The sequence below is a fragment of the Drosophila sulfurigaster genome, chromosome X (genome assembly GCF_023558435.1).
Source record: "Drosophila sulfurigaster albostrigata strain 15112-1811.04 chromosome X, ASM2355843v2, whole genome shotgun sequence".
Taxonomy (NCBI): Eukaryota; Metazoa; Arthropoda; class Insecta; order Diptera; family Drosophilidae; genus Drosophila; species Drosophila sulfurigaster.
The window spans coordinates 19,952,245-19,974,366 of NC_084885.1; the positions used below are offsets into that span (position 1 = coordinate 19,952,245).

General features: G+C 34.1%; 1 protein-coding gene across 5 annotated transcripts in view; it reads left to right on the forward strand.

Annotated features, from left to right (window-relative positions):
* The window catches only part of LOC133848328 (neuroglian), a 50,697-nt gene that overhangs the window by 19,000 nt on the left and 9,575 nt on the right, over positions 1-22,122 (forward strand). For all 5 annotated transcript variants that reach the window (XR_009895249.1, XR_009895251.1, XR_009895250.1 and 2 more), the window contains exons 2-3: positions 979-1,350; positions 2,447-2,576. Coding sequence is in view for 2 of the 5 variants with exons in the window: in XM_062283833.1 (XP_062139817.1) it covers positions 1,281-1,350; positions 2,447-2,576 (200 nt within the window). In the remaining 3 variants the exon portion in view is untranslated. The remainder of the gene's footprint in view (positions 1-978; positions 1,351-2,446; positions 2,577-22,122) is intronic.

The window sequence follows — 22,122 nt, forward strand, 5'->3', positions numbered from 1 at the left end:
AATGTGAGAAATATAATTTCAAATTTTAAGTAAAGAAAAGCTTAACTCGGAATTATTATGATTAAAAAGTTATAGCTAACTTACCAATTTAGGCTTAACTCAAAACTTACTTAACTAAAAAAATCATAGAACCAACAAATTTTGATTGTGAATTGTAAGAAGAATCATTTAATCTTTTGGTATGATCAAAGTTAGTTACAATCAGATTATATATTTAATGTATAAAGAAATTTATAGAAAAAAAAACTGAGTCTTAATAAATTAAAGTAAAAAAAATGGAGTCTTTATTGTATTTAATTTTTAAACATTACAGTTTCAAGTGCTGCTGTTTTTTTCTTGCTGTTGTATAACAAAATTCCATTCTTAAATGAAGAATTGAAAAAAATGGACCATCAAGAAAATGTTAATATAAAATTCATATGTCGACATGAGTTGGACATATTTCTTTGATTTAGCACTTTAAACAGAATTTTACAATAATTTGTTCAACTGAGAATTTTTGGGGAATATATTTCATAATGTGCTCCACATATGTAAGCATTATTTACATGCTTCGACCATGCGAAATATCAGCGATATATAGAGAAGTGTATAAAGTGAATGCCATCTGGCAGAAAATGAATGCTTAAAAATAAAAATGTCGGAAAAATCGGAATATATTTTTTGGTTGTTTATATTAATATTTGATTTTCGAAGGGAAAACCGGGCATCTGTTGGTCATTAAATAAGTAGAATGTGTTGCTTTCGTTGCCGAAATCAACAACAACAACAACAACAACAATTTAAACTTAATAACAATTCTTATAAAACTAATTACAATAAAATTGTTTCTCTTTTCTTCTACTTGCAGACAATAAACTTTGATGACGTTCTCATATTGTGAATGCAAACTGGTTTTCGCGTCTCGTGTCGTTAGCATTTGTGTGTTATGTGAACAAAGTAGCTCACTTTACTTCTCTTTTCCACCAAACAAAATAGTATTCACATGCCGAATGGAAAAACGTTCACTTGATTGCAGTTTTCATAAGTGTGGAAAATTGTGAGAACCAAAAAAGAAAGAAAACAAAATACAGAGAAGGAGAAAAAAAAAAAAAAAACATTCCAGATAGTACAATAATCACAATACGAAATTGACAATACAACTGCGCAGATAGTTGTAGATACAGCTCAGTTCGGAAAAAGTGCCAAGAGGCACACTTACACACACACACACATTCACCTGTGTGAATCAGAGGTAGAAGAAGAAATACAACAAGAAGAACAACAACAACACAGCCAAAATGCGGCGGCACTCAACGATGCTGGCCGCGATATTACTGGCTGCCATTTTGGGCAGCTCAACGGCAATGAGTAAGTGACAGAATCAACTATTATTAACATATATATCAAATACTACTATTATAGATAACTAAATAATGCAGCAAAGTCACGTGCAGCAAATTTTGCGACAGCTCATTGTGAATCAAGAGCAGAAAGCAAAGCTTTTAATTATGATGACTAAAAATCAAGATCAGAAAGTAAAGCGCTCAATTGTGATGATTAAAAACTACTTGTGCCTTGCTAAGCTTTAACAATTGCAATGTCCAAATACCTTATCAGTTAGCTTACTTCGACATTCGTCAAGGTTTCATACAAATTTGTTTATTGAATGTCTGAACTACTTCTGTTGATACATTAAAAGATACTCATACTGTTGGGAACACACTTCTTGCGCATTCTTCTTTGTGCGCGCTTTCGTAAACGTTTCTAGTGACAGGAATAGCTTAATTAAACGATTAATTCAATACCAAATATTGCAAAAAGTACCATTATGTTATCTTTATAGCTTTGGCAAAAAAGTATAAAAAGTTATAATTTTATCAATTATGCTTTGTGGGTGCATTCGTAAACGTTATGCTGGCAATACCGTCTTAATATTATTTACATGCGTTACTATCAGGTACTTTGTAGTTGATAAACATGGTTTAAAAAACCTTTTGCGCATTCTTCTTCGTGGATGTATTCGCAAACGTTACAGCAAGAATCTTTTTTTCAATAGCAGCATATTTACGAAGAAGTGATGTTCATTGTAGCTTTGCATAAAAAGCACTTAAAATTCAACTTTAGCAATTCTCCTTTACTATTGCATTCGTAAACGTTTCACTGGCAAAACCTACATAGTATTTTTGTAGACTTCGAGAAATGCCTTTCGAAAGAGTTTCTTTAATTTGGAGTGACCTGTGTAGCTCTGTGATCTCTGGAGACCCACAAAATGACAGAGCATTTAGTTGAGTTAGCTAGCAAAGAGGAGAAGCTCTTTCCCCCATAAAAACTTGACGAGCGACACAGTTGATAAAAATAAACATTGAGAAACGTAGAATTTTTATTAAGTAAGAGGATCATGGCCTAATTTATGTGCCAAATTAATGAAGTTCCCATTGTGCCCCCTCTCTCGCTCTCGTTATAGACAATTCCCCGCCCCGGATCATTAAACAGCCGCCCACCGATGAGCTGCTTTTCAAGGTGGCGCAACAGAACAAGGAGAGCGACAAGCCATTCATTATTGAGTGCGAGGCCGATGGACAACCGGAACCAGAGTAAGTACATAAACACATCACACAACAGTCTGGAACTGCACTCAATACATATAGTACTATATATTATACATAGCACAGTTTCTGTTCTAAGTATATATCCACAGCTATATGGAAACTATGTATGCGCAATTTACATAAATCAATTTAAAGCAGACGCTTGGCAAACAAATTCTCCCCATTTAAAATTCGAATCAGAAATCGTTTAGTTTCTTTTATTCTCTTCTCATTTTTTTTTTTTTTTTTTTTTTTTGTGCGTGTGTTTTATATTTCGGTCGTCTTTGCGCGTCGCGTCACAAATATTTTTAATCCTACAGACAAAACACACACAACAAAAAAAAAAATACACGCAAACAAGAAATTTGGTCTGTTTTTAGATTTTTAGATCAACAATCTCAACTGAAATGTTGCTTTGAAAAAAAAAGAAGAACCCCTTACACTTGCCCCCCTCACAATAAACACGACACGCACAATTGAGGGGCATGGCCTAGTCTCAAAGATCTCTGGAATTATCTCACGTCCTTGAGCCACATTTGTATGTAATGCAAAACTAAAAAACATATTGTGTACTCGCACTTTGTGTTTGAAGTCAATTTGAGTAGAGCAAAGGCATAAAGAGTCAGAAAGCTACAGTCGAGTGTGCTTGACTTTTAGATACCCGCTATCAATTTTAATGAAAATCGAAGCAATTTAGTATTATTCTTAAAATATGCTAACAAAATACTGAAATATACATAATGTAATATTTGGTATATTAATATACTAGAAAATAACCGAGTAACTGAGCCTCTTACATACTACAAATAACATAGCAACCAAATACTAAAATATACTGAATGTGATATTTGGTATATTAATATACTAAAACATACCAGATTATCAATCAAAGCACGCAACGCAAAAAATAATTTACCAATTAAATACTAAAATATACTGAATGTAATATTTGGTATATTATTATACTAAAATATAACCGAGTAACTGAGCCTCTTACAAACTAAAAATAACTTGGCAACCAAATACTAAAATATACTGAATGTAATATTTGGTATATTAATATATTAAAACATACCATATTGTCAATCAAAGCAACTGATCCTGTTATATACAAAAAAGCCCACAAAATACTTAAATATATTGAATGCTATATTCGGTATATCAATATACTAAATCATACCAGATTGTCAATCAAAGCACATGAGCCAAAAAATTATTTACCAACTAAATACTAAAATATACTGAATGTAATATTTGGTATACTATATTAATATACTATAACATACCAGATTATCAATCAAAGGATCTAAGCTTGACACATACATTTCGTGCAGTCACAAAGTTATGATACCCTTCTACCCTATGAGTAGGGGTTATCAAAAATACTCCTTGAAAAGATTCTATTTGCTTTACCTTTTGAACTCTTCTATCAGTTTCCGGTTAAACTTTGCTGTTAATAACGATCTGAACTGTTCGTTTGTGTGCTAAGAAATGTGATATTTTAAATGCTGTTGACACGATTTTGATTCTCTGTGTGTGCAACAGGTGGCGCTTTAGTCATGTGTTCGAATTTTTCTCTTTATAGCAAAAAGTTTTCATGCTAAAAATTAAAGCAATTAAGTGCAATTTATTTTCGAATAGTTTTATTTTGCGATCAAGTTGATCGCATACTCGCTGTGTCATGAGACAGTTAATAATAAAATTATGAATTTATGCCAATTTACTGCAAGTTGCTGCAGAGACAATGATGATGATGTTGATGATGGGTTGATGGTTGATGCGACACATGAAATGAATTTTAATGACTCACTCGAGTCGAGTTCTGTCTGTCAAGTAGAATTTTTCGGGGTGTATAAATATTATTGTTTTTATATGGCAATTTGAAACTGTTTGCATTAGAAACACGTTTCATATTTTTTTTTTATAGGTTTTATTTTGCTTGTTATTATTACCAATCTTTGGACTTTTTGCTGTCTGTTTAATGTCTATTGCAGACATTTTAAAATGCGGAATTTAGTTGTGGTAATATATATTTTTTGTTCGTTTCTATTTTGTGCGTGTGTTTTGTTTTTTTATTGACGAGCTTGGACGATGACCTCATTTTGTGTGTGTGTGCCGAATAAAACAAAAACAAAAGAAGTGCGTGACTCGTTGAAAATTATGAAAAATAACTAGCCGAAAATAGTTTTTCCTATGCGGCAACAGATGTCGCTCTCTCTTGAGCTCTCTTGAGCTCTCTCTCTCTCTACCTATCTCTTTCTATCTCTTCAGAGAGTTGGCAAATGTGTAAAATAAATTTCAAAACGCATTTTTTATTTATTTTTACACCGACTCAAACACCGTCAAATGGGTTAATAGTGGGAAATGCGGTCGCTTTTCTTCTTCTTTTTTTGTTTTTCTATTTTTTTTTTGGCTTGATGACGACAACGAACATAATGATCGCGATGATGATGACGATATGGCAAGTGGATGGGCCAGGTAGTAACAAATAACCAGTTTGACCGGATGGTCAAGGCTTAGAATCGGCTTCAAAAATATGTACATTTATTATGGCCAGCAAAGAGAGAGCATTACGTAATGCTCATAGGGCGATCTCTCTCTCTCTCGGTCTATCTCTCTCTCTCATTTGCACTTGATCATTTCTCACGGCAGCGCCATCTGTTGGCTGACTAGCTTATTATGTCGTCATGCTTCCTACACAAAATTGTCATCGCATTTCCACACACAAAATGTCTTTTTGTGTGTTTGCTTTGCTCACTTTGATTGCAACTGAATGAAATGAAATGTGTTTTCCATCTCTGCATATCATTTACGAATGAAAAAAGTAAAAGTCTTTTAGCTAATTACTCTTCGGTAGAGAAAACCAATTGGTTACCAATTGCGCTTGAGTAATGCCATTAGTTGCAATTAATTGCATAAATAGTTGTGCACAAAATGTACGCAACATATTTTCACATTACTTGCCCCGGAAATCGATAGTAAACGATATTTGCCCAAATAACAGGCATTAAAATGTTGAGCAAACTTGAATGAAATATGGCAAAAATAACATGTAATTAAAAATTGTGGTATTTATGGAAGAAAAAAACATTGCATTGCTCCAATTTGCATTGCGTTCCCTTTTTCGTTTTCGTTTTGTTTTTGTTTTGCTTTTTCCGTTTGCTCATTTTTGTTTTCTTTTTGAATGTGGAATGAGTTGCAACGGGGCGTATGCGCAATGAAGTCGCGCTTCATTCAGCTCTCGACGTGCTAACTACACCTATCACATATCTATGTAAAGACTGGCATATATACTTGTATATATGTACATATATACATACATATATATAGATACGCCTCTGTGATTCAGCGTGACATACTTTTATTGTTGTTGACAGCATTGGCTGCTGCTCGTTGTTGTTGTTGTAGTTGTTGCTGTTGCTGTCCAATGTGCAACATAGACAAATTGTTGTTGCTGCATAGCGACGCAATGCGTGCACAGTTATTTTTAGCCCCGCCACAAATGATGTTATTTTCATTCTAATTCGTTTTCTTTTTGTTTAGCACTTTGATATTAATGATAATCCATAATAATGCGGTTTACTTTTATTGTATTTTATACACAAATTTGTTGTGTACAACTCGCAGCCATGGCAACGAGTCGAGTCGAGTCGAGACCAAGTGAACTCAATTAGGGCAGGTGGGCGCGGTTGAGTTAGTTTCGATGCGCGCTACGCGGCGTATGAGTAATAAACATGGCTATTAAGAAATTTTACAGCACGAAGAGCATCTGGCAAATGCAAAAGGCAAAACAATGCGATGATTAATGTGCCCTGCATCAGAATTCAATAGAGGGAGATTGAGAGGAATGTGCACGTCATACAAAAAAAGAAAAAAAATATTCAAGTTAGTTGCTGTCTAAACAAAAGGTAGAAAAGAGCATAAAGATAATATTAGACGAAAACAATGCAACGCAGAGCTTAACAGCATTCAAAACAAAGCATATGCATTGTATAAACAATCAAGAACTGGGAGATTATAAATACTAGATTCAAATAGAGCAACTTAAGATGAACCCTATGCAATCTTCTGCATTTAAGCTTCATAACTTGCTGATAACTTATAGTACTTGAGGTCGGTCAATGAATGCTGCTGCCAAACCCTAAATTAGCAATAAATTTGGTTTCTGCAACGGAAATTGGGTTCAGCATTTAATAAAAGTAGGACTTTATAAATAACAAGTAAGAAAGCTGCAGTCGGGGGTGCTCGACTGTGATATACCCGTTACCCATTTTAAATTGAAGCAAAACAGTATTAATTTTAAAAAATACCGAATTAATATATTATAAAAGTACTAAACATATGTCAAACGTCATATTTGGTATGTTGGTATACCAAATTTATATACCCCAAATATACTAAACACATACCAAAGGCTATATTTGGTATATTGATATAGTACTACATTCAAAATATACCATAGAGTGCAAAATATACCAGATTGTCCGCCAAATAAACTAAGTCAAATGTACCACAACAATACTGAAAATATACCAAAGGTTATATTTAGTATATTAATGTAGCACTACATTCAAAATATTATTTATAGTATAAAATATACTAGATTGTCAATAAAAAAAAAAAAACGATTAGTCTCACCGCAAAAATACTTAAAATATACCGAATGTTATATTTGGTATATTAATATAATACTACATTTAAAATATACCAGATTGTCAGTCAAATAAACTAAGACAAATGCACCCTAAAAATACTGAAAATATACCAAAGGTTATATTTAGTATATTAATATAGTACTACATTCAAAATATACCATAGAGTACAAAATATACCAGATTGTCAGACAAAGCCATACTAAAGAACTTCTTAAATACCTTGTACATTTTTTTATCTGATCTCTTCTCAGTCTCTGACATTTAAGTATTCAGACAGTTAGGAATATGTATACTTTATGAGATCGGAGATGCCTCCTTCTATATATTTTTTTCTGAAGGTATAAATAGTAACTGATGTACTCAATTTCCGGGTGCAGCAACTAAATTTGATGCCAATTAAAATTACTGAACAGATAAAGGCATAATAAGGATGCTAAAATGTGATTTCTGTGTCAATTAAGTTCAAATTATAATCAGCTTTGAAATTCGACCCAGCAGAAATACATTAAGCCAGATTAGCCAAAGTATATCCGGTATTCCAAATGGTGTCAGCTTTTGCGTTCACGTTCATATCAATAAATTCTATATAATGCTCGCTATATAGTAGAAATATTTCTATTGGATTTAAATTGCTCTCTCGCTCTCTTTGTTGATTGTCTCACGTTCGTGTGTTGAAATCGTTTGCTGGCTCTTCAAGTATTTCTATAGAATACATTGTGCAAATGTCTTTGTTGTTGTTGCTGTTGTTCAACTGATAGATGGAAATAGTAGTCGCCATAGTCGGCTATAAACGCCAACATTGTGCTCAGAGTCAAGTGCAAAAAAAGAAAAGGAAAAAAAAAACCAGACATAGCAACTCTCTATATGTATTTTACATACATCTGTTGTGTCTCTAAAGTTATCCAAAAAAAAAAAAAACGTTGTCTGCTTTTGAACTTTTGTAAAGAACAAAAACTAGTTTGAAGTTGACTTTCTGCTGCTGTTGTGTGTGGGCGAATGAAGCACGAATCGCGTAAGAAAAGACGAGCAAACGAAACTTTGTTGTGTTTCAACTTTAAACATATGTTGCCTCGACCTTTTCCCACTTTTTGCCTGCCTCCTCCATTCCTTCATCGCATATTCTCCCCTCTCGCCTTGAATTTCATCTCCGCATTGATTTTTCAAGGCGCCGCTGGCCAAAAGGCTGCTGAGAGAGTGAGCGAAGTTTTGTAATGCTCCACTCGCTTCGAGGTTGGTTGTAGCATAAATTACGCATACGCCACGATTACTTCACGCTGAATGAACTAAGCAACTACCCTAGAAAAACTTGTTTTCAAACGCACATTGCACATGTGCTCGAATTTTAGTCAGTTTAGTTTAGTTGCTTCAAGCTAAAGCTGATTAATATTGACATCGAATAGTCATTTAAAGTTTTCTGGTTGATTTATGGTATTTTTAATTCCTTTAAATTGCATAAATGTCTATTCTTGAGTATTTTTGACGTTCTATGAACACTACGCAAATGATTTCCATATTATTTAACATTGCATTTACAGTCAGAGTTGCATATAACCGATAAACGGTTGTTATTACAGGGTATCTCAAGGATATGTAGTCAACGTTGTTGCTGTGATTGTGGCTGTGGCTGTAGCTGTAGCTGTAGCTGTGTCTGTTGCTGATGTGTGGTTGCCTGTAGGAGGCAGCTTCATTGATTTTTCACGCCACGTTGCCCACATTTGAAAGCTGCTGTTGCTCCCGCTTTTGCTACTGTCCTTGGTTGTTATTTTTGCTCCTTTGGCGCCGCTATTACGTTCGTTACTGTTACTGTTATTGTTTTTGTTGCTGTTGCTGTTGTTGTTGTTTTTATAGCTCGCTCATGTTTATTAATGAGCCGGGTCGCGTCCAACTGGCGCCAAAAACAGAAAATAAAAGAAGAAAACTCAATTTGAATTGCAGCGCAAAAGCAGAAAATGTTGCCGCTTTAAAAACAAACAACTCCCCAAAAATAAAATCGTATATAGACAGAGCACCCTCCTAAGTTCTACCGTGAAATGTGTTTAGTCCATTCTCGACGTCGTCGTGATTAAAATCAACTTCATCAGCGCATTTTGCCATTTTGAGAACGCCTCAAGCGCAACAGCAGCAACCAAAAAAAATGAAAGAAAAGGAAAACTGAATAAACTACAAGTTTAACGACTTTCACATACTCTATAAAGCACTTGTTAATATCATAACATTTAATGGCCATTCATGGCAGAGTATTAAAGCAACGGACAGACAGAAAGACAGTATCAGAGAGCCACCCTCAAAAAGTCTTGGGGACTTCGACTTCCGGACATGATTCATGCGAATCAATCAAACTTTTGCACAAACGACGCTGTCATTTGTCATTTTGTTGGCTTCGGCTTTGGTAATTGGGGCGGTTAAGCTACCATATAATATCCGAGCTCTCTTTCTCTTTCCCTCTCTCTCTGTCTCTCTCTGTCTGCATACATAAAGATATATATAGTTATGTTTGTGTATATATGGTTGCATCTTATTGAATTTCCAGAGCAACTTTGTCTGCCAAATTTCAAGAAAATCGATGAGCTGCGACGCAATTTGCGAAAAGACATTTTTGCGACGTTTTTGGGGTGCGGTTCAGTTCACTAAAATAAAAAGAAATACAAATACTTTAAGCAGTGAAAGTCTGGGTTCTAGTCCAATAATTCAAGACTTCAACTGCACTCAATTTGATTGAGCAAAAACGTCGAATTTATTGCTTTGCTTAAGCGATTATTGTTTGAAATAAAGATACAACATCGATGTAATCTTTATGACAACTCAAATTTTGCAGCAGCTGGCCAGACAAATTTCCTTATGTTAAGCATCAACAACTTTATTCTTTAAAGAGTAAATGATACTTTTTGAGGAATAAAAAAATGTCGAAAATAATATTTTTTCTACTAATACTTTTACTTTTGTCTAAAATAACAATTAAATTCGAGTCGAATACTAGATTTATTATAGAAAGAAAATTAAAATAAAAAATAATAATAATATCAAATCAAATGATTTATTATAATAATATGTGTATAATTTATAATTTATTATAATATAATAAAAAAATAAAATCAAATACATAAAATATGCCAAGAAAATAAATGAAAGTAAACTATATTGAAAGAGGTTTAAGTAGAGAAAATTGATTATACAAATATTGTGTTTAATATTTGTGGACAATTGTGTTGTAAACATTGTTTTTCTTTAATGAATTCTCTTCAAGTACTAAAGGTCAAATTAGTCTTTACATTTTTGTACTTTGTTCATTTATGAAATATATTTTCCTATTTAAAGTGTTCTAAAAATGAGTTAAGCTAAGACTTTTCAAGCTGTAGAAATTCATTTAAAGAAACACAAAGGCAGTAAAAGAAAAATATCTTAAGTTAAGTAGTTTCAACAACAGAAAATGTATTACAAAAAAACTATTATTTGTGGTAATACTTTGACGCACTTTTAAATGGAGTTTTATGAATGCAAGTCTTGAAAATATGTGAGTTATGTTGTTAAGTACTTCACACCGCTTAACAAACTTGGCCCAGATGCATCCACAATGATAATAAACTGTTGCAAGTTGCAGGTGACACGATGCAGCCACTTAAAAGAAAGAGAGAAAGAGAGAGAGACTTTGACTTTATCTTCGAGAATCGTGCACGATAGATCGTTCAAGATCTGTGGAGATTGCAGATCGTGATAGACGTAACTTGGCTTGGATCCCATAAAGAGTGAGAATTCGGTAGCACAACATTGCTGCAAGAGGGTTTAATGAGTTCTGGATACAACACACACACACACAGAAACACACGTAACATTCTGTGTTGTACTTTCCACTCAATTCCCACGTTGTGCAGCGGAAAGTTCTTGGAACATTTGTCTACTAACTCGTTCACTACACACCGACCACAATACATATATAATATGTATTCTTGTCTTGTGGCTCTTGTCAATGACGTACTCGAAGTACATGTTCTGACTGTGCTAGAAAGTTAACGTTAACTTGGAACGTTAACGTTAACGCAATCGTTTATGCCCATTGCATCTTTTTTCGGCATTTTAATGACCGTTGTTTGAGCAACTGTGAGAATTTTAATGCCCCATCGTCTCTTTTAGACAGCCATAAAAAAAGAAGCAACACGGTTTGTTTGAAGCTCATAGCCAAAAACTGTATTCATTTGCTTCCGGTGCAGGTGGCACGTTATTTTGTTCTTGACAGCGACGTGACATAATCGACCACAATCAAACTGTTATCGGTTGCGGTTATCAATCGCATTCAATTCCGTTGCTAATTGATGCTTACTATATGTTTCAATGCACTTCCTTTCATCAAATATGGATTTATCGAATAGGTTTATTCGCTTTAATGAGAAGTTTAAGTTTTACTTGTGTGTTTAATTTTGTAAATATTAAACATTGATTTCCAAGCGATTCATTACGATATATTTGAGCGCACTTCCTTTCATCAAATAAGGATTTATCGAATAGGTTTATTCGCTTTAATGAGAAGTTTAAGTTTTGTCTGTCGTTAAATTTTGTAAATGGTTATTAAACATTGAATGTCAAACTGTTCATTACTATAAGTTTTACCGCACTTGCTTTCATTAAAAAAGGATTTATCGAATAGGTTTATTTGCTTGATTGTACATTCAATTTTGTTAGCACTTTATTAACCATTCAATATGCATGCACAAATGAAGTGCGTTCTAATTTTAGCTGTCAATTCATTTGGCTGAAATGTTAAAGTTTTATAGTTGTAATCGATTAAGACTATTCGATGACACCGAATGCAGATTGTTGATCTATATATGAGCATTTCTATGCTACTCAGAAAGTAACGAACTTTTACTCGTTTTAAGATCTGTTTGCAAATCGTGTAGTTATGCATATAACAAGTTGCTTTTGTGGTATTTCACTTGTTATCGAATATTCGATAACATGTTTTATGTGATTACTGCAGGCACTCAATCTATAGAAATGTCTTTCAATTTTAGCTGGAAATTGATTTGATTAAAATGTTGAAACTTTGAAGTTATAATATATCGATTAGGACTATTCGATGACAGCGTTTGCAAGTTTATATACATACTAATATTTCTGTGTAATTCAAAAACTAAAGAACTTTAATTTGTTTTGAAAACTGTTTATAAATCTTATCACTCTATAAAGTTCCTTTTGGTCTAGTTCACTGTTATCGAATATTCGATAACATGTTTTATGCTACTGTATTTGTGACTGCTGCAGGCACTCAATCTATAGAAGTGTCTTTCAATTTTAGCTGGAAATTGATTTCATTGAAATATTGAAGCTTTGGAGTTGTAATATATCGATTAGGACTATTCGATGACAGCGATTGTATGTTAAGATACGCATTAATATTTCTGTTTACGTCGAAAAATAAAAAAACTTCTATTCTTTTTGAAAACTGTTTGTAGGTCTTACCACTAGTTGCTTTTGGTCTAGTTCACTGTAATCGAATATTCGATAACATGTTTTATGCTACTGTATTTGCGACTGCTGCAGGCACTTAACCTGTCAGCTAAGCCAAATCCTTCGAGTGCCTGTCCGCCTGCCTGCTGCACTCACATTTCTGCAACAAAATGGGATTCTCATGAAACGATTTTTGCGACTCGTTTTTTTTGTTGTTTTTTGGCTGAGTTGTGTACACAGCGTACAGACAATATTTGCATGTCGTTACCAAGTTGCACAAGTCTCACGTGCACCACAACAACCAGTGGAGGTGGCAACTCTGTCTCGACAGAGTCGCCTCCCATTCATTTGATTCATTCATGGACACGTCAAGTGGACTGACTGACTGAGTGACTGACTGACTGCTCCTGCTTTCTGCTCTGCTCTGTGTAGAGGAATGCTGTGTGGCGGCAGTGAGCAACCCTTTCGGTATTCCGGTCTGCAAAAAACGAGGAGAGAGAGAGAGGAGAAGGGGAAGAGTAAAGTGAGATTCCCTCGCACAATTCGCAAATGCAGAAAGAAGCACAGAGCACACAATTCCACTTGCAGTCGGCCTCGACTTCATCCTTCGTCATTTCTAGTCCTTGTTGTTGCTGTTGCCTTTATGTCAAATGTTAAGTATGTATGCAGTTGTATGTACTATGAATCTCCATTTCCCCTCCCCCTCTCCTCCCCTCCTCGTCCTCGTTGGGCATTCATTCATTTCAGATTCTGAATTCAGTCATCCGTCGTTCGTCAGAGTGGAGTTATGCGCCCAATGATGAGTCATCGCCCGGATCTGCTGCCTACATTCACTCCACCCCCCTCCTCCCTCTTTCCTCTTCCCTTACTCCCCCATTCCCCATGTGCCACGTGTCGTTGTTGGATTTTGTTTTGTTCTGTTTGTTTTACTTAAAAGCGTTTCTTGATAGCGCTTGATCCCCGCTTATGCTCCCAAAAGGGTTTCCCAGCCAAGCCAGAAATCGATAACATGCCACACACAGACACAGTCACACACACACGCACACAAAGTCTGTTTGCTCTAGGCTCTAGACGTTATATATCCTGTTTACTATAGTATTGTGCTTAAGGAACTTCAGAGCACGTTTGTTAATCTGCCAAAGGTTTAGCTTAAATCGATAAAAACTACGACGTAGTTGATGTTAGTATATACTATAGTATATATATAATATACTAGATTTATTTTAGTGGAGAAACCTTATAGTCTATATAGTATATACTAGATTTATTTTAGTAGAGAACCTCAAAACAAAACCTTTCTATACAGTCTAAAGGAATATAGATCTGCAGTTGCTGAACTTATCAAGTTTGTTTTGAATTCCGTTTTTGTTTCATTCAATATTTTATTATTACTGACAATAATTTGAACTTAATTGAACAGCTTATTACAATACAACTTAGTTTACAGGGTAAATTAATGTTTTACATTGATGTTACAGCTCTTTAACAGAACAAAATAAAAAACACTTAGATCAATTTAAGGTTTCAATTAAAATATGTTCAAATTAGTATAGTAAAAGTTTTCCTAAAATTTCATAACATTTTGTTGAGGTACTTTTTAGTTAAAGCAAAGCCATATCATCTAAAATTGGTTTTCATTAGTATAATAAAAGTATTCTGAAAATTCTATAGCAATTGTTAGTTAAAGCAAATGAAAAATGTTTTGTTTTATAGCCATAACATATAAAATAAGTTCGCATTAGTGTAGTAAAAGTTTACTAAAAACTTCATAGTAAATGGTTAAAATACTTTTTAGTAGAAGCAAATGAAAATTACTTTGTTAACTTAAATATGCTCTCATTAGTATAGTAAAAGAGTTCTTAAAATTGTATAGCATTAACCAATGAAAATTACTTTGTTTTATAGCCATATCATCTAAAATATGTTCTTATTAGTATGGTAAAAGTTTTCTGATACTTTTAGGTAGAATTTAATTTGCTTTTTAGCACTTATGGAGAATAATTGTAACGCCTGCAAACTAAAGTTGCTGCATCAATAAAACGGTTAATTAAATAAGTTGGATTACAGGGTATAATTATAATGTGGCTAGTCTATAATTCGCAACTTGTTATAAGTTGCGAGCCTATGAAACAGAACTGAGAGCGACGCTTGTTTCGGCTCGTTTCCGTTGTTGTTAATGACTCTCACTTAATTGACTTTGGCTGACTCATTAAGTTAGCTTTTGCTTTGCTACACACAGAGTGTCTAATGACTAATGTCAACTCCACTTCAACCCCAAGCGAAGGAGGATGAGGAGGTCATGTTGTGTGCGGGGGTGTTGAACTGATTGCAGTAAAGCTGTGAAGCTGTTGTAAATTGTAATTGTAATTGTAATTGCAATTGCAATTGCAATTGCAATTGAAATCATATTTACAACATCCCATTGTCTGACATTTGACACCGTAGCAAACTAGCTAGAAGTATGCAAACTGAGCCACACCCCAAGCACACGCTTCGTCCCCCCCTTCCCTTCCCCTTCCCCCATCATCCCTGACCCACAAGCTCTTTCCACTCATAAGAAGTTCTGACCGAGGGGGGCGAGGGGACGGACTATGATGTCAAGTGTTTGCTTTTTCATTTAGAGCAGCTCGCCCCAAAATTTGATTGCTCGCATTTTAAGAATCAATTGATCTGGGGAATTGCTCAACTACTTAGCGAATAAATTAGCAGCTTGTTGACAGTTTCAACTAAATATTTGATTTGACACGCATTCGTTGAATTCCAGTGGAACCTTCAACTGTCAATCGAAGACGATGCAGGAATGTTTTTTGAGTTCAGTTTGAAATGCCTTTGGAATTTCAGCTTAAAAAGTTTCTTAAAGCTACAAGACTTACTTGATAAAATCAATAAAGTTGGGTGTTTGATTTAAATTACTTTAATATTTACTTTTCAATTGAATGGTTTCTTTAACTAAATAAGTGAATATACAAAAATATTTAAATCATAATAATTTCAATAATAAGTACATTTAAATTGTACAAATTCTGCACTTAAAAAATTCCAAATAAATCATTTTTAAATTAAGATATATCTGGCTATATTTTGTTGCTCATATTTGTTAAATAGATTTTGGGCAGATACAATCATAATTAATAATTTTTGAAAAATTCTGATTTAATTTATTTTACAAAAAATACTATTGACAGATTTGAGTTTTAGTAGTTGACAATTTGGTATATTTTGAATATACCAGCATAATATTATATATTGCATAATATAATAGATATACCAGAAATTGTCTTCGGTATATTTTCGTATTTTTTTAAATTTTAATTCGGTATATTTTAAGGTTAATACATTTTAGTAATTTTTGATAGCGAAATTCGCTATATTTTAAAAATAAAGCATTGAGTATTGGTTGATATATTAATATACCAAATTTAGGAGTAATACCGCTCTGTTTTACTTTTATTACAAATGGGTAGCGGATATCTTTCTTACTTTGTTTTACTTAACAATATACAAACCTATTTAAAGTTATTATTTCGCCATACATACAAATACTACAAATACTTTCTTTTAACTACAATTTAAATAAAATACTATTTTCTTTTTAATATACTATTTGTTTTTGTACTACTGCCATTACTTTTGTATGTGTTATTTAAACGAATTGCCCGTTGTATATTTAACTTGTAGAGTGTGTTTTTAATGTTACAAGCTAAATATTATGTGACAAAAAAAGGAAAATGCAAATGAAAAACCGTTAATAGAAATGCTGCTAATTAATTTAGGCGTTGCTTCATCATCGTTGCGGCATTCTGACGCAAATGAAGTTCGTGCGTTGCAACACAATTGTTGTTGTTGTTGTTGTTGTTGTTGTTTGCTGTTCGCTGTTGCTAAGAGCCTTGGCTAAGTAATTGTTGCCACTTTGTCGCTGTCCCGCTTCCCCACTCCCTCTCTCTCTCGCTCTCTCTCCATTTCCCTCTATTTGTATTGAAGTTCTGGGAAGCATAAAACCCGTTTGCATGCCAGCGAGCCATTAATAAGGCCAACAACGATGTCAACTAAAACTTTTGGCCCATTTTTATGACCCGAGTGTTTTATTGTTGTTCTAGTTGTTGTTGTTGTTGGCGGTACCTTGACGACGGTTTTGTGTTGAGGTCCTTGTCGGCATTTTTCGGTGTCATTGCACGTTTGACATGCACAAAGTGTCAACTCGCGACCCCGGGACACGCCCAGTTCTCAGTTGCGATGCCACCTCTTTTTTTTTGACAATTCTATTGTGCTACACTCTGAAGGATAAACACACACAGAGACAGAGACAGCGCTGTGTAAAAGCTTTTTGGTGTAGAATGCGCCGTGGCAACCCTTGAGCCATGCAACGCAAAACACAACTCTACAATGTCCTCGGCCCTGCAACGCATCATCGTTGGCGTCTCCTCTCGCCTCCCTTATTTACTTTGCTCAGCTCAAGTTACGTCGAACTGGGGGAGAAATGCCATTAAGTGGAGAGGGGGTGGTGAGGGAGGAGCGGGCAGCGAGCAGCGTCGTAGAACCATTTAAAGTTTGGCGTTTCCTGTCGACAACATCAGAAATTAGTTGCGACTTGCCTCTTGTCGTGCCCCACTCTCGACTCAATGGCTACTCAGCCTTTTCTGCAGCTCAAAACACTGTAACTAAAGCTGATGCCTTCAGCTAGTGACACGACTTAGGTGGCATAATATAATGCTTATATAATAAAACATATAATATACGCTTTTATTTACAAAGTTAACATCTTTGTAAGCCAAACTCTATTAGAAATTTATAATACAAAACTTAGCTTGACAAAATTTTGAGCAAACCTTGGACGTTGTGATGCACTTAAATGAAATCTATAAGTATTTTCGAAAAAGTTGTAAATCTCTCAACTAAATATTTGTTTGGAAGAATCTTCTATATAAGTAAAAGTTGCTAAAAAAAAAAACTTTTATCAAAAGTTTATTTCTCACTTTATTTTACAACATAAGACTTGCTTAACACAAACTTCATAAACATTTATTCCTTACTTTTCATTAATAAATAAAAAGAAAAATTTAATGAAATACAATTTCATTCAAAAATTGCATTCCAATTCTACTTTATTTTATTTAAAACACAAGTTAAAGAAATGAAATTTTTATTTCGTACCTAAAATATAAATGAGTTCCTAAAAATGCTTTCAAGAAATGCAATCCAATTAAATGTATTTTATGTGTCATCCTTTTTTACTTAATAGCAAGAAGTAAATGAAATTAGACAATTCCATGTGGAAACAAATATTTTTTTTTACTGTTTACAAATCCTCAAAACTTGAAAACTTCAATTTGAAAGAATTCTAATTTATAAAGTTGAACTCTATTCCTTGTTTGTGCATTTGCTAATGCATTATTTATTAATATTTATTACTTGTTTCTTTTGTAGGGTCATTTGCTATGCGGTTTCATGAATTTCTCTATTTTTCCCCATTGAAGCTTTGCATTTCTTTTATGGCGCCTTTTTCTACTAGATTTTGCTTTATTTTTTTTTTTTGCTGTGGTTTCGGGTTCTTTTCTTGTTCACTTCAAACAACCGCCAGCTAACATATAGAACTGGATTAGGTGGCATGCCACATGCCACATGCAAAAGATGAAAGCGACCACAAAAAAAATGGGAGGCGTGTGCAGCCGCCCATTAGTTCGTAGAGTAATGCGCAAAAAAGTATGCTATGGTATTTTGTACAAATGCGCTGCCTTCTTTTTTTGCAACCCTGTCTGTGTGAGTGTGAATGTGTGTGTGTGTGTGTGTGTGTGTGATGAGTCATGCTTGCACAGCCTTAGCATTTTCTCTATACAGATTTTAATCACATTTCCGAGGCAGGCAGCAGGCAGAATAAGATGGCTGTGAAAGGATAACAGCTTGAGGCGCGCAGCTAGCCGAAAACTATTAAAAAGTCGTCTCTCCTCGCTGCGGGGTTAAGTGGCAACCAGCAACAACAACAACGAGAACAACAACAACAAGAAGAAGCTTGCAACACGAGAAGCAACACCAGCTGTTGTCTGCTGCACATTTTATTGCGCTAGACTGCTCAACTTTTTCGGTCACCTGCTCGCTTCAGTGCCCTGTCCTTTCCCTCTCTCTCTCCCTCTCCCCTTCCTCTCTCTTTCCCCTCCATGATGATGGTGTTGGTCGATGGTGACGCCGCCACCGTCACCGACTTGGTTGAGTGAACTGCAAGGGAGAGACGCAACAACAACAAAGGAAAAGAGAGAGCTACAAGAGTCACAGCTGAGTCAGCACTACAAATTTATTGACTGTTCTCTAGCGTGTGTGTGTGTGTGTGTGTGTGTGTGTGTGTGTGTGTGTGTGTGTGTGTGTGTGTGTGTTTGTCAGTCAGAACCGAGGAGGGGTTAACTTGAGGGTTAGCCAGAGGTTTAACCTTAGCCAGGGCTTAATGTGTCATTGGCACAACGTCATCGTTGCTCAAGCTTAGCTGGCCGGACACTCGCCACCAATTGGATTACAGTAATTGCAGTCTTTTGGCTCAACTCAAGGGTATTATGATGGCTCGTTAGGTCGACAAATGTTCTTCTTCTTTGTTTATATCAATTGCCGAGCTAGTTTTTAATTTACAAATAGAACTAGTTCCCTAAACACTGGCATAAAACAAAAAAAAGCATTTCTATTATAAAAGAAATTCAATATTTTGGGTTTAATCTGTAACTGTTTTACTTGTAACTATAAAATGTAAAGAATTAAATAAATATTTATTCAATTTTTTATTCAGAACTTTTTCAAAGCTTTTGCGACAAGGAATCGTTTTGTATTATCTTCAAAATAAAGTACATAAAGAGTAAAGAGTATATAAAGTAATTCAAGAAGAGACAAAAATAAAAGGTTAAGAGACCATAAATCATATATTTTTACGGTATCAATCATTATGTGAAATCAATCGGAACTAGTTCACTTTGGTATAGTAAATTTTGACTATATAGTTAGTGCAATTAGTTCTAGAACCAGAAGTTCGATTAAAAGTAATACGCTGAAGTATTTAAAGACTCTGTATTAAAACTTTAATTGAAATATTTAGCATGAATTATTGCACTTCAATTGCTTCAATCAATCGGAACTAGTTCACATAGCTAAATTCATAAATTAGTTGCTGCTTTTGATTATACTATATTTCTAGTTCAATAAATATGAACTCTTAAGAGAGACCAAGTTTTGGAAGTATTCCGATCGGAACTAGTTCATTTTAATTAATTAGTTAGTGGTTTTAATACGACATCGATTAATATCAACTTTGAGATAGCATAGATAAGAAATTCATTTCTAGACTCTGTATTCAAACTTTAACTGAAATATTTCAGATGAAATAGCATTACAATCAATCGGAACTAGTTCGCATTTGTTGAGCCACTAAAATTAGTTACTGCAATTGATTCTCTAGTTCACTTGAATCGAAACACTAGTTGATTACAAAATATAGCTGTCGCTTTGCTTTGATTATGCTAAATACAAAATGTGCAACTAATTTGATAGATTAAAATTCATTACGTTTTTAGTTAGTAGAAAGTTAGTCATTTGTGTTTCCTGGTCAGTCGGCGTCACAATTGAAATCGTTAAGCAAATGCCGAGAGTCGGCGGCTCTAACAAGTTCGTGTATTTCCACACTTAATTTGACTTAATCAACAAGCAGCGCATTTTTTTGTGTGATGCATATTATAATTATGACAACTTGTTTAATTTCCAATTGCGAAAATTGTTCATTGAAGTGTGTGGCATAATTCTTGAATCGTTGCCTCTCTTCTCAGCTTGCTTCAAGTAATTGCAATTAAGCGCAAAGGAAGTAAACGAGAGCAACAACTCATCGCAATTTTTTTTTGTTTTACATCTGACTTTTTTTTTTTTTGTCAATTTCTCAAGTCATCATCCTCCCGCTCACTATCTTTCTATGTACAATATATCTATATATATATCTGTATATCTGTATCACTCAAAAGCCCGAGTCAATTATGTGAACTGCTCGCTGCTTGAGCTTGTTAAGCGATGAATTCGTTATATTTCTTCTTTTTTTGTGTTTGCTTTTATTTTCTTGTCGTATTTTAAACAGTTCCCGAGACATCGAATCGGTGCGCTCAGCTCTTAGCTCTTAGCACTCACCTCTCACCCCCGCGATAGCGCATACATATTTGCCTGTGGTCGGTCGAGTCAAGAGCTACGGGTCACGGAATAGGTCAATCATTTGAATTGTTTTTAAGTGTTGTAAGTTGAAGTCAAGCACACACATAGAAAGGGTTGACTACGATAAAGCAGAAGTAGAAGCAGAAGGAGGTGGAGGTGGAGGAGGAGGAGGAAGTCTGTGGGCTTGGCCAAAGCCAGGAACTTTGACTGCGATTCGAGTTTGTTGAACTTTCAGCTCTAATTGTATTGAGCCATCGCAACTGATTTTCGAATTTTGACGAGACAGCAGTCAGAGCTCAGAGCTCTTCAATGGCACAGTTCCAAGTTGCAAACTTTGTTTTGTTGTGTTTGCTCTACTCAGCAACAAACTCAGCAAACAAAAATAATCAACAAGAATTCAAATTCACAATTTATTTGCCGTCTATTCAACAATTTGAAAATATCAAAAGCTGTCGAGTTTCCTTTTATAATACTATATAGTGCAACAATTTCAATGCTGATAAGTATCACACAAGTTTCCTTAAGGTTTTCTTATACTCAACTTATTAAACTCAGAGACTATGAAAAAGAGACTTATAAACTATCATATATAGGAAGTAAAATGACAAATAGGCAAATATGCGACTGATTTCTTAAGTTTTGATGTCTTTTACAAATTATGTTTGCAGGTTAATCTTGAGGATAATTGAATTTAAAGGAAATTTTAATTAGATTTTTGCTTAACTTCTCTGCGATATACATACATATTTTCTATATTAATCTTAAGAACGTTTATAGGTATGTAGAATAAAATAAAATAGGCTTCATATATGGTTTTCAATAGATAACTGTATGCTTTGTCTAAGTATTAATCTATTTAAGAGTTTCTAATATTCTTACCGATTACTAAGATTCCTTGGGTACTTATAAGTTGAGTTTTAAGTTGAGAATACGATATAGAATGAAATATATGGAATTAAATGCTTACGCTTTATATACTTCTATAGATATCTTTATACCTTATTTAATATATATGTGATATAAATTAATACTAAATTTATATCGAATTCTTTATATATATATATATATATATATACATATATACCTTAATTTAGTATTAATTTATATCGTACTCTTTAGGCTTTAAATATGTATCTTTATACCTTAATTTAGTATTAATTTATATCGTACTCTTTAGGCTTTAAATATATATCTTTATACCTTAATTTAGTATTAATTTATATCGTACTCTTTAGGCTTTAAATATATATCTTTATACCTATTGATTTATATCGTATTCTTCAGGCTTTAAT